This window comes from Parasteatoda tepidariorum, chromosome 1 (genome assembly GCF_043381705.1).
Source record: "Parasteatoda tepidariorum isolate YZ-2023 chromosome 1, CAS_Ptep_4.0, whole genome shotgun sequence".
Taxonomy (NCBI): domain Eukaryota; kingdom Metazoa; phylum Arthropoda; class Arachnida; order Araneae; family Theridiidae; genus Parasteatoda; species Parasteatoda tepidariorum.
In genome coordinates this window covers 70,530,844-70,544,896 of record NC_092204.1, presented here as the reverse complement: position 1 = coordinate 70,544,896, position 14,053 = coordinate 70,530,844, and the positions used below count along the sequence as shown (strand labels likewise).

General features: G+C 28.3%; 1 protein-coding gene across 1 annotated transcript in view; it reads right to left on the bottom strand.

Annotated features, from left to right (window-relative positions):
• Window positions 1-8,928, bottom strand: part of LOC107450899 (sal-like protein 1) — a 94,838-nt gene extending 85,910 nt beyond the window's left edge. Inside the window, exon 1 of the mRNA XM_016066831.3 lies at window positions 7,901-8,928. Coding sequence (XP_015922317.1) covers window positions 7,901-7,973 — 73 coding nt within the window. The 5' untranslated portion in view covers window positions 7,974-8,928. The remainder of the gene's footprint in view (window positions 1-7,900) is intronic.
• Window positions 8,929-14,053: the final 5,125 nt, after the last annotated feature.

Below are 14,053 nucleotides of genomic sequence, written 5' to 3'. Positions count from 1 at the left end.
CAATTTATAAAAGGGAAATTTAATTGCGATTGCCAGTTTGACATTCTATCCTTAAGATCAACTTTGACGGAGGATTAATTTTACAGGTTTCACTGTACTTGAATTAAATAACAGTACTGCACTATGGACTTTTATTCTAGAGAATAAGTTCTTTAGAGTTAAGGGAAAAAAAAGTAATTTTATAAAATTTTCTACATTTGTAATACAAAAATTTATGTCTTGCAATTGCAAGACAAAAACAGAAAGTTGCAATTCAAAATAGTTTTCAAAACAATATTTTTTCTGTCATAAACTATATCTATCGCTTTTAAATTTATTTATTTTTCACATAAAGGAAAACAAATACAGAACAGGTCTAGCAAATAACTTTGCAATCTGAACTAGAACTCTAGAAGTTGAAGTTCATATTTTGGTTATTTGCTTTAAATAAATATTTTCAGCTAATTTATGCTAATGAGAATTGGTAATTTTTTTAAATTTAATATAAAAATTAATTTCAAAAAAATATTATTCAAATCATTTTCGGTTTACTGACAAAACTGGTTAAATAACAACGTCAAAATTTCACGATCATCAAATCTATGCATCTTATTGCCCAAATGATTTATTTAAACAGCTATATGCAATAAATGTAGAAATAAATCTAACAGTGTTTCTTTGTCTTAGAAACTTTTTCTTTTTGACGAAGTCAAATCAAATGATTAAGATAAAATTATGTTTTGATTATTTTTGTTACAATTGTTTCTAAGTTTAAAAACTTGAGGATATTTATTTTTCAATTTATAAATATCGGATAATGCCAATGTAATAAAATTCAACACAGGATTTTCTTAAATTTGTCATTTTAAATACCAGCTAAATTATCAATGACAGATGACATAAATATACAGCAGTTGTTACATGCCTTTCAAAATGAGTTACTTCCTTTTTTAAAAAAAATCTCTCCTTTACTACATTTTGGCATTCCTTTCATAACATTTCCATCAAAAGTTGAATTTTCTGACCGAAACTTCGCAAGAACAAAATTAAAAATGGTACGAAGCGATTTCAGAGAGGAAAACTAGCAAATATATGATAAACGTACTCAGGTAAACAAAATCAAAATGGTAAGAATACAGATAAATTGCCAAAATTATATATCTGGCAAAAAAAAATCTTTAATTGCGTATTTTTTTATGTAAAAAACTAAAAAAATCTTGCAAAATAAATAAATTGAAGCTTTTTATTATTGGAGAAAAATTCAAAAATAGTGCAGACCAAAAATGCGGTGTGTATGAGCGAAACAAAATTAAAAAGTGCAGCTTAATAGTCAAAAATATATGGCAGGTTTAAAAAAATGTATTTTTAACTGCGTTTTTAAATATGCAATTAACAAGATATCCTTTAAAAAATAAATTGAGACTTCTGACATTAATGGGAAAAAACTTCAAAAATGTTACAAATCAAATCGGATGAGGAAGTTGACATACATTTAAGAGCTTCTGCAGTACGCACCTGATAATACACCCTATAATTTATGACAAACATTATCAATGTGCGGGAAAAACCTTTGTAGATAACAAAATATATTATTCTCAGATTCCTTTTTTTTTTTAAACCTTAGCTAATTATGCCATTTTGTTTTTTCTTGGCCACATTTGCAAAAACGACGTTTCGTTGAGCACAGACTTGGCGACAGTCGCCTTGAAAAAAAGAAGAGAAATCTCTTTTTATGAATATGCGCATCAGTAAGGGGAGAAAAAGAAATGTAATAATATTGGTTCCATTAAGTGCACTTCAGTTAGTGTTATCTTTGGCGATAATTCACGATAGGGTGTCACTTATCATTGCTCATATACGTGGTCAGAATCTAATGGACAGTTTTTCTTTTAATTGATACAGTGGCTTTTTAGGGAAATGTTGGTAAACTTTGCAAGCGGTTTGTTTTCAGAAGGCAAGTACAAAGACTTAGTCGATTTATGTGACAGCTAATAGGATAAGCACAGTAAAAAAAAGTAGGGGGAAAGTTGATCACGATTTATTACTTTGTATACACTCTTAGAAATTTATTAAGTGTGCTCATTGTCATATGAAATAAATCCTTTTTACAAATCATGTGCTATTTTTATATCTGTTGTAGAGTTGTGACAGTAATTCATTACTCTTATATTTTGTTCGAATTTATCCAGTGCCCCCTATGCTAATTAAGAAAATGGCGCAGCAAATTATTATGAAGAAAGAAATCGACTGTGAGAAAATGAAAAGCATTAGTGATTAGAAATTGTTTAACGATAAAATTTTTCTTTCTTTCTTTTTTAAAATTTCAAAAGTTACTTATACATTAAACAGTGGATAAAATCATGCAAAAATATAGAATTATTTCTTGATTTTAATAATTTTTATAAAGGTCCCCAAACTGTGGCGATTTTTTTTAAAAAGTATAACAATCTTTCTAATATGTAAAGCAATTGTCGATTCTAATATTTAAAGCGATTCTTGTTAACAGGATAACATGGATATAGATCACATAACTGTGATTCTTTCTTTTCTTTGGTGGAGGATCTTTAACACTTTTTAAAATAAAAAAGTGATGCTAAAACATATGACTCTTTATAACATCTATCACAGTAAAAAATATAAGTTGATCGCATGTATGACAACAAATTGATGGTTCACTTAGCCATGTGATCAACTTATAACGGGAAAAATATTGCTTTTGTAATATTTATAATTGACCATTAAGATCAACTTCGAGATGTCATCAACTTGACGCGTTTCACTGTGTATCTCTCATCATTTCCTAAGTTTGAACAGAAAATAATAGATATTGTTTTGATTAAAATTAAAAAATAAAATTTAGTGATGATTTTACAGAAAGAATATTTGCTTTTCTCCAATACGTAAGTCTCATTTCATGACAACAGCTTCTGCATAAGAAAGGCATATCTATGTATTCCATACAACAATATGTGTGAATAATTTGGTGCATCAGGTTATTTATATTACCAAACGTTAAAATGTATTCTAAGCAAATTCTCCGTACAAATGTTTATCGTGCTTATTCAAAGTTTGCATAAGTGAAATGTTGTGTTCAGATTAATCTTTAGATTGATGTAAGTAAACAGCGTGCAAAATGATAAGTCTACTTAATCATAGATAGTTTAGATAGTTTTCAAAGAACATGCCTATACACTGATGATATTAAAAGGATTCACGTGATATTTGGAAACAAAGGGGTATTATTAAGACTAATGGCTACCATTATAGTTGAAAATTGAAAATTCTAGAAGCAATCAGTTTTGACACATAATTTGGACTATTGACCGATCAGGAATATCACCAGAAAAAATTAAAAAAAGGCTTACGTTATCTTTGAAAAAGAAAGGTTTCTTGATTTGATCTTAGCAGTTTTTATCATTATTAATACCTTGGAGTTATGATTTCATGAAATTAAATTGGAATTCAATCATTCAATCTAAAATCTTAATATGTACTTTTGATATTGTGATATTACCAGTATGATTTTCTTTTCAAGTTTGTGGAAAAGATTTATTATGTCGTGGATTGCTGGCTTCAGAAGACTTTGAAAATCTTGATTAAATATATCCTGCTACAAAAAATATGTAAAAAAAAAAAAAAGAAAAAGCCTTTTAATGTAAAAATTAACCATTAATATAACTTAATAATTTAAAATAAAATGAGATTAAAATTTTAATTCAAGTAATAAACTTTTTTTTTCGAATTTATTGGCTCTAGCTAACTGATGACAGACAAAACAAAAATTGTAACTGCAAATTTGTAATTTTTTTTCCAATAGGCAATGGCAAAATACTAAATAGGTATTGAATATACTTAAGGTATTATTAATACTTCTCATTTATACCTTCTCAAGGAATAAAATTTTCATTATATATTTTATGTCCAATAGTTAATCTTTCTTCCTAAAATTGTAAAATAACTAGCTTAAAAAATTGTTCCAAATCAAACCATAATTAGAAATTTTAAAGATTTAAATGAGGACTGGCCTGATTATTCTTACAAAGAAAAATAAGATAGTTTCACAAGAATAAGCGTAAGTAGTTAAGTAATTTGAAACTTTTCTTTTTACTATTATGATACATATTGATGAGATCCTAAAGAAATAAAACGCTAGTTGTATGGTAATTAATTTAGAAATACATGATTAATGTTTATATGTAAGACTCAAACATAACACTGTCTTAAGGAGTATAAAATTTAAAGATGTAGCAATTATTTCGATGTAGACCGAAATAATATTTATGCAGAATTTATCTGCGTTTAATGATCCTAGAAGAATTCATTTTAAAATCTCTGGAATGATTCTTCATTACGAATTTCACACAACCGTTACACAATCAATAATTGTTAAAGTTTTAAACGTCAAATAAAATTGATGAGTGCTTCTAAAATAAGGTATAGTCTAACATCGACTAAGATACGGAACACATTATTGGAAACTTTCCTTCGGTCATGATATTGACACATTTTGCCCTCCCTGCTGTACTATGTACACAGCTACAAGAAACTAAGTGGCTTCATTAGATGGGCCTTCTTCGGGACAAAAAATTACCCGCATTAGGTGAAAGCAGTTAATAAACGTTTTTTCTCACTATTAACAGTTTCAATACTATCTTATTTAGGGTCATTTGACTGTTTTGTTTGAATATGGTAAAATAACAATTAAATAAATCGTTATTTAACCATATTTAATGAGACATTTCTAACAGTGTAGAAAGCATAAAAAATACATCTCACAAAAAATTTCTCAAAATTCTGCTAAGTTTCAGAGAAGAAACAACAGCAAAAAGACGAACATCATTTTCGAAATACCTCAAATTGTTCGGTACACTATTTTGGATTCTAAAATCAAAACAAGAACTTAAGCTGGCATTCGAATGCATATCTTTATTTCTAAATGCTGTGTATTGTGATGTATGGCACTTGGTGATGTGACACTTAGCTCTGTGATAAGGCCAGCGGGAGCCTATAAACCCGACCACCCATGCTACGAGACATCGTGGATACATATTAAAAGAATACTCTATTCAGAAAAGAACTCCGCGGATTTATCCATCTTTAAAGGGCAGTCGTGATATTTCGAATTCATTTTGGTTAGCGGGAGGCAAATATGTTTTAAACTTTTCCCACGAGCCCAAAAGAAAGAGTGAAGGGGGCTTTAGAACAGGTTGTTTCGTCTGGTCTCTCTCCCACCCCCTCTTGTCAAAACAAGAAAAGGTTTCTTTTTCTCAGAGTGAGGGGGAAAGGAGGACCTTTATAAAGCTTAAAGTTTTAAATAGTTGATTTCAATAATAATATGCTTAAATACTAATATTCAAATACCATACGATAAACGGAAAATTAATTATAGGAAAAACAACTGTTTTATTAGAAATTCCTAAATTTATAATATTAAAATCAATAGACACGGGGAAAGGAAAAGTGATTAAATATACCTAAATTTTGGGATGTAATATTAAACGATTAAAAAAAAATATCTTATTAAAATCTAAAATGTTGAAAATTCTAAATAAATAATCAATAATGTGTTGTTCTTTTTATATTTACTTTAGCAATTTTTGAATACTAGTAAAATATAAAAATCTACAAACTAACCCCGTTTTATAGGCTTTACAGAAAACTTTGAAAATAAAGCAATATCAAGGGAACGCTTGATATATGTTTTGGTTCAATTCAAATTTTTTTGGTAGGCATCGACACATATTTTTTTAACGTCTATTTACTATCAAAAACAGCAAATGTGAGTCTAAATTTTAGATTCATGTATACTAAGAAGATTAACTTCAAAATAGTGATTTAATAAGATATTTTTCAATATGAGTACGGAGGATAAAAAAAAAATTACTACCATAAATTACAAGATTAAATATTTATATAATTCACATCGAAAACTAAATAACGTGGTTAACAAAAAAGCTTTAAAATGCGCAATAGATCAATCTTTAAAGTGTGTTTAAAATTAAAAGTAATTCAGCAAATTGTTACGCAAAAAATCATTTAATGCACTAAAAATTATATAAATCACACACAAATGTCTCGATAATCTATTTAAATAAAGCTTTAGCTTATTTATTTTATCTTTCTTTAGAAAAAAAAAAAAAACTTGTATATTATGAATACAATTTCAAGGCTAATACTAATTCTACCTCCAATTTCAACAACGAAGTTCAAACAATGAATTTCTCGAACACAATATATTCTATGAGCTTTATGTTACCGGTACGGGCGATTTCCCGAGGGAGGCAATTAGGCTCGCAGAAAAGTTACTAATGATCAAAAATAAATCTGGTTTAAATGACGGTTGGCCTATAGTGAATAGATGAATAAAGCTGTTGTGTGTGTGTATATATATATGCTGTTGTGTGTGTGTGTGTTGTGTGTGTGTGTATACCTTAGAATAATCATATACCTTTCTACATGATTATTCAATTTTATCAAACTAAGTGTAGTATACCATGCGTGTTATCAACAAATTAGGTATATTTACAAATAATTTTTTTCACGAATATTTATTAGTGACAAAATATGTAAGTTTAGCGATTTATTCTGAAAATATTAATAATGCAATTGATTTTGAATATCATGCATTGATATAATTTTTAAAACTGATATTTAATGACAATTATTTTAACCAAGCAATATTTTATTTTTATGTAAATAAATATATATGTATATATCTATCTATCTATCTATCTATATATATATATATATATTGCTGCTAAGTGCATTGTCCATTTAAATAGGATTTTTTACTTCGAGGTCATTTTTGGTTATATTAGAATACGAAATAAATTACTTTTTTGCATTAACTTCAGAAAAAGAACGAAAATTTAAAGAGATTGAAAGAGCTGAAAAAAATTTAAAGAAGAAAGTACCACTGCTTATTTTATATAAGTTGATAATTAAAAATAATCAGTAGCAATTACAATTGCCATTTAAATTTTTTTTGTCAAACAAAATTAGAAGAAAGTAAGCAATTTTAAACTACTAATATCTTACAATACATTTCAAACCTGCTTATGGATATTTTTAAAAATCATCAAAATTTTTTTAAAAATCAATCACGTAAAATAATCAAAAAAATCATATTTTCATTAAAATATTAAACTTCTTAATATTTTTAAAAATTCTCTTCGCTTCACTTAAGTATTTTTTGTTTCTGTTTTGGATTTGTTAAAAAAGCAGTTTTTGTTTAATTTAATTTTTTTAAACTATTTTAAAATACTAATGATTTGAAATCAGTAATCACTTTTTGCAATATTACTCAACGATATATGAAGCTAACCAAATAACTGTAAAAGTAACCATCACAAAAAAAACCCCCCTTCAAATATTATAATTTCATACAGAGTATTTAATGAAAAACATGAAAAAAGATTACTATTAACGAAAATAAAAATAAACAAAATTATTAATAAGTAAAATTAATTACAATGCTATTATTAACAGTAAAATTACTAAAAAATAATTAAATGAATAAAATAGATTAAAATTTTATTCAAAATTTTAATAATTATATCAATTTGAAAAGCGGAACCAAATTTCATTCGTCTATTAAAAGACACTTTTTTGAAACCAATGTTCGGTTTTAAAATTTTGTAAGTGCAGGAAAAAGAAATAAAAAACAATAGAATAATTTTTAAAATTAAAAAAAATAAGTCTGAAATCAATAAAAAAAAATACTAAAAATTTTTATGATTATAAAAATTTGAATTACGGAAGCAAATTTTAGTTCGTTTAAACTATCTCAAATAACATTCCTATTATCATTATTTGATTTCAATTTTTATGATCAAACGACATATTTTTATTTTTTTATTATTAAAACAAACAATGATAAAAAATTTTAATTAATAGAAAAATATTAAATGCCGTCACTCACCGTTTTGAAGGGACGTCGCCAATTCTTCAGCATTTTCCAAATGTTTGGGCTTTCTTTGCTTGCGCCTAGCCATACCGGCGGCTTTCAATAAGCTGATGTCCGTTTCTAATACTCAACTGACACCCCCCAAATAGAGGGGGTAACTAAACGCATGCGCAATATGACGCTTCTCGATATTAACAATTTCTAGCTAGTGTCATTATCATAATGTGATTCCAGAACGTCCAGTGATTGGGCGACGAGCTGCACACGTCATCATCTAAGTTGCAATGACGTCACAAGACATTGTCTCCAAAAACTTTTTTAAGATTATATTTTCTTCTCTAGATAGAAGGGGGTCATTCTATAAGGGGGACGAAAGATGTTTTTCCAATTTGTTTATGGTTAGTAAGTTTTCATGTGATCTGAAACATGTTGCACAATATTTCCCAGTTTTTCAAGTACTTTTCACCACATTTCTAAAAGAATTAATTTTTTTTTGTAGTTACAGTAAACCAGATGAAGTTTTAAAATACACCAATGTTTGCGCTAACGATAACTGCATAACTACAAAAAGTGTCAGAGCAAACGATTATTTGAGATTATACAAGTTAAAGCTGATTGCAGACGAAAATTATTTATCTCACCAGCAAACGATAGAAGGAAATAGTTTCATTAAAACACAAGGCGAATCAATTTTCCTCAAAATTCTATTCCTTATTTTTCAATTCCACTGTGCGTGATGATATGCTGTTTTCAAAATCCACAGTCATTCGAGAGTTTGAATTGCTGGTGGGAGAATGAAGAAAAACGTTCCAAAATCGCATCCGACAGAAAGGATGGGAGCGGAGAGAAAGTTTTTCTCTTTCAACAAGAGTGTTTTCCTCGGTGGTTGAAAACACCACTTTTGCACCGATGCTGAGGATACGCGTAAGTGAGGGATCTCTAGCTTGCTTTGGGAACAACGTCAGGGTTACCCCGAGGACTCCGGAGGAGAAGAATCATCTGCATCGCCAAGTGATTTCGCCAAAATTGTGTCGAGAAACTGAACTGGGTCCCAGTAATATAAAAGTAAGGGGAAACTACGTGATAACAGGGCAAGGTAAAACCAGGCTTATCAGTTTGAAATTTCTAATCGAAAATAGTACTTACTATATTTCAGTGATAAAATATAAAAATTTGTATTTTAGGACTTGTGTATTAGAAGTGCATAATTGTGCATTTATTTATAAAATATTAATAACGTTCGGTTTTTCAATAATAATAATAGAAAGTAGTTGTTTACTTACAAAATAACTGTTTACTATTATTAGTATAGAAAAAAAGAAATATTTTAAAACCTGCTTTTAAACTTTAAAAATTAATTATGTAAAAATTTATTTTTTTCTTTGTTTAAAAAACGAAGCAAAGTTATCATTCATAAAATAGGAATTTTTAAGCTTATTATTTCCCTATTTTCACTATTGTTTAGTTATTTATTTTAAATATGAGAAAATATGAAAGAACGAAAGTGTTTTGAAGAATGCGTGATCTTAAAGTTTAAATTTCTTCCAATAAAATGTGTAAAGTTTAAAATCTGTTGAAAGTTTAAAAATAAAATTCGATTATACTCAGTCCCCGATTTTTGACCTTGACATTGTATCTGATAAATATTCTTTCTATAGGCGTACAAATGCCTGAGTTAAAAAGTCCAGCGAATATTTCGGAGAAAAAATTTCAATAATTGCTTGAATATTGTTCAATTGAGTGTGGTTCTATCGGTGTAGTTTTTTTTTTCTATTTTATTTCTTTAACGTTAAAAAAAACAAAACAATATTATAATCTAGAGCCGTGGTGGCTCAGGGGATAGAGAGTTTGACTTCCGGTGAGGTGGGTGGGGTTCGAATCCCAACATTGGCTGGTCAATAGGACTTCCGCACCCGGCTCGCATCGACCACAGTACTGGCGTAAAATATCCTCAGTGGTGGATGGATCAGGGATTAGAATCCCCTTGCCGTGAGGCTAACTATGGGAGGTTTCTGTTGTTTTCCTCTTCGTGTAACGCAAACGTTCCATCGAAAAGTAATCTACAGAGGCAATTTTTTCCCAATACTTACTTTATGCAGGAGTTCTCTTGTCTTTTTGATTGGGTTCAAAATTATAAGGCTACGGAGTTGAACATTAGTAGTCGTAAAGTCCAAGTTGCATCGGCTGCTCACCGACGGTTATAAAATAAAAGTATTATAATCTGTAAAATCAAAATCATGCTAGTAAGTTTAAATAAAAAAATAAATTATAAGCAACAGTTAAATGGACAAGATCTCCCTGTGCCCAGGTAAGAACCGAATTTATTGTAAAGGACATAGTTAAGTATTTTTGAGAATTTTGATTAATTAGTTAGCATGGATTGATTTTTATTTGATTTGAAGAGAATGATGATTTGAATTTATGTTAAAAGTTACAATGTATATATATATATTTAATCTTAAATAATTTTTTATAAAATGCAATGCGTCTCGAAATAAAGTGCTATGAAGGAAAGCAGTTTTAAACTATCAATTCCTTCTCAGCTTTCATAAAAGGCATAAATGCAAGTTTAGTAATTTAAAGGGATAATCTTTCTCGGGTGCAAAATGACCAATTTTGACGCAATTTTTCTCAGAAACTAATGAATCGATTGCATTTTCCTTTTAACACTTTTTTTTATTGAAATTTTAAGTGTGTTGATTTCAATTTGAAACTTAAAAATTTGATTTTAATTTAGATTTTCAAAAAAATTAATGAAATGACTTTATTTGTTTCTTGTTATGGTGGAAATTTTAACACATCATATTTTGAGATTTTTCATCGCTAGTTTTTATTTGCTTTTTTATTGTCTAAATATAAAAAGCTTATTTTGTTAGTGATGGAAAAATTCGAATGTGAAAACAATAATAGAATAGCATTTCAGTAGCAGCAAAGATACTAAAAATAATTGAGCTTATCCATTTCCCAATTTTCTTTTGTTGAATTAAATTATCAAGAAATAGTATGTAAAAGATATTCGGACCATGATAATTATCGAAGGTCATTTGATCATTATCAATATTTGCATTTACTAACTAAAGTCCGACCATTTGATATAGTTAAATGTTTTTCTGACTGCTTCGTCATAATGTTTATGTCAATATGATTAATCGATAAATGTTGAAAGAGTTACTCTCTTTGGCTTATCGCTTCGGCAGCAAAATATAGAATCAGCATTCCATGTAGTTCAAAGAAAAAGGCTTACATTTTCAAATCTCATATCATAAGACTTTCAAAAGATAATAGAATTTTTCAGCTGGTTTCAAGTTTAAAGCGAGCTATTCATCAAAGATATTCAATCTGACATTTTACAGTGGATTTTTTTTCTGAAATGTTGATTAATATACAGTATATTTAGCGCTTTAGAACAGTGATTTCCAAAAGGTGTTCCGCGGAACCCTAGGGTAAGGATCACAGGATTTCTGAGAGTTCAAACTTTTTTTTTCTTTTTTAACTAGTAATGATTATATTTACATCCAATCAAAAAGTCCCTGATTCACTTAATGATTCGTTTATTAATATGAAATTATTTATGTAAAATGTCTATTAATAAAGAAGTAGCATTTTTCTTTCAGTAACAATATATTAAATATATTATTAAAGCGATATGCGTTTATCAAAAAATCCATAAATATTTCTCATTTAGTTTTTCAATTCAAAATAAAATAAACAACCTTAAGAATTAAGATTTACGCTTGTCTAATAATGACTCTCAACTTTTATAACAATAATTTTTTTTCAAATCAAAATTCAACTAAATTTATTCATTTTCAGCATATACACATACCTAGAACAAACTTATTGTTTGAAATATTTAGTTCTTTCCTATTAAATATTTGATATTATAATATTAAATATTTAATATAAATATTTAATATTTAAAAAAATACTTATAATAAATTTTTATTAGTATATTAATAGCTAATAATGCACTCTTTTTTATACAACGTTATAAAGTCGAGGTTCCGCTATAAGAGAAGCTTGACCATTTAGAGTAAGTTCCATTACCGATGGAGAAAAAAAAATTTAAAGCGCTGTTGTAGAACATTGTATATTAAGGACTTGTGGTGATAATGATCAAAAACATTTTTTTAATTGGACAGAAGAGTGTTTATTAATTAGAATTGTGGTGAAAAGAACAACAAAAAGAACCTACATGGAAACTATACTAAGAAACAGTTAGATGCAAAAATATCCCATTTGGAAAAAGTGTGGCTTACCAATGTATTACTTCAAGTCCTTACTTAAAAAAAAAGTGATCAATTTATCTACTCACTTAAACTAATATGCATTCAGAAAAAGCTCGTTTCTAATCAACTCAAGTTTGAATATAATACTCACCAACAATTTACTAAGCATGATTTACATTAATATCTAAGCAGTAAATTTATCATTTAATTATTTCTTTAACCATTTATCAACAATATGCACTGTTGGAAATTCAACGGAAAAAATGGTTAAATAATTTGTTTAATTGTTATTTTATATCCAAACAAAATAGTCAAGTAACCATAAACAAGAAGGTATTCAAACTGTTAACTGTGAGAAAACCGTTTTTTACTGCTTTCATCTAATACGGTTAAACAACCAGAATTTTATCGCACCAACTAAGAACACCTAATGCAGCCACTTAGTTCCTTGCAATCTCCGAGAGGGCTAATCTATCAATCTCATGATCCACGGAACGTGAGTTCAAGTCCCAGTGTTGACACCACAATATTTCCTTTTCATAAACCGCAACCTAATTCCAATGCCCACTACCTAACGAAAAGCATAGGTCCTATCCCAAGTAATTTTTTTTAATCGTTTTGAAATTGTGCTGATTGCAAATGGTTCAAAACAAACCTTATAATTTCGCATTCATGGCTCTTAACCATGCTAACTGTAAACGTTTTCTTAACCGTAAGGGTGAAAAATGTTCTTTACCATAAACTTTATGGTTAATTGGATGGGCAGACTGCTGCCCGTTACTTAATCATAATTTTAAAATGAAAATTCTAAGAGTTAATCACTAAATAATTAAGCCGCAGTTAAGAGATAACTTTATTCAAACTTCCAACTGATTCAGTTTCCACTTTGAATATCGAAATGATTTAGCCTTTTCGTCATTGCTTTTTGATTTAAGGTAGAATGGCTTTTATTTGTGCCTAATTCACATTTTTTTTTACTTTAGAATGGCAATTATTTTGTAAACAGCAATTTTTTTCCCGACCGACTTTTTCCATCAATAGCCTTTTAGCTCAGATTGGCTATTTTCTGATAAGAGATTGCAAAATCTAATTATTTTATCTATCTAATAAGGTATTTAAAAAAAAATATGTTTTGAACCCACATGATTTAACCCAGAATAACATTTTAAAAGCTTTCGTACTCTGGTGAAATACTCCGGCAGAGGATAATTATTGCACTAATTATTATTTAGTTATAATAAAAAATTTGCTCTTACTACAGATATTCATATACTCGAAATAGAATAAAATCAAGCTTAAAGAAAATAGAAATCTGTTACCATTCAAGTTACACTGATAGTTTTCAAAACAACTGTTTTTCTCAGTAACAGAAAAATACCAGAAATTATAAAATGATGAAATCTCAAGTGGCCATTTTACCCGATTTTCCCTTATTGGCACCCGAAAAATTGCTTTCACCAGGATTTAGCAATGCGGCCGATTTTATCAAATGGAATAATTTCAATATTTTTCGGAGGCTGAAAAAAAAAATTCTGCTTTTAAAAGTTCAGTAGTTTCACTCGCATTTCAGATTAAAAATAAAAATTTCATAACGCTAAATTATTCAAAAACGTTAAGTCTACCATGTGTTTCCTAATCGCAAGTCTTAATATATATTTTAAACTCTTTGTGAAAAATGAAGTCTAATTTATAATCACATTAGGGTCATAAGCAATTATATTTTAGTGAGGAGAAAAGTAATAGCGTTTTCGAAATCTGGCTAAACACTATTGAAGAAAACTAGAATAAAAATCTCAAAGCCTGCTTAATCTCCGGGAAAAAAAGCTGAAAGCGTATCTGATAATCGCTTTTCACAGCTTAGAAATTTTAATTCATTTAAATATTTTAAATCTGGTGGAGAATAGCCTTCGCCAATGTGAAGTTTTTACACTGCATATTC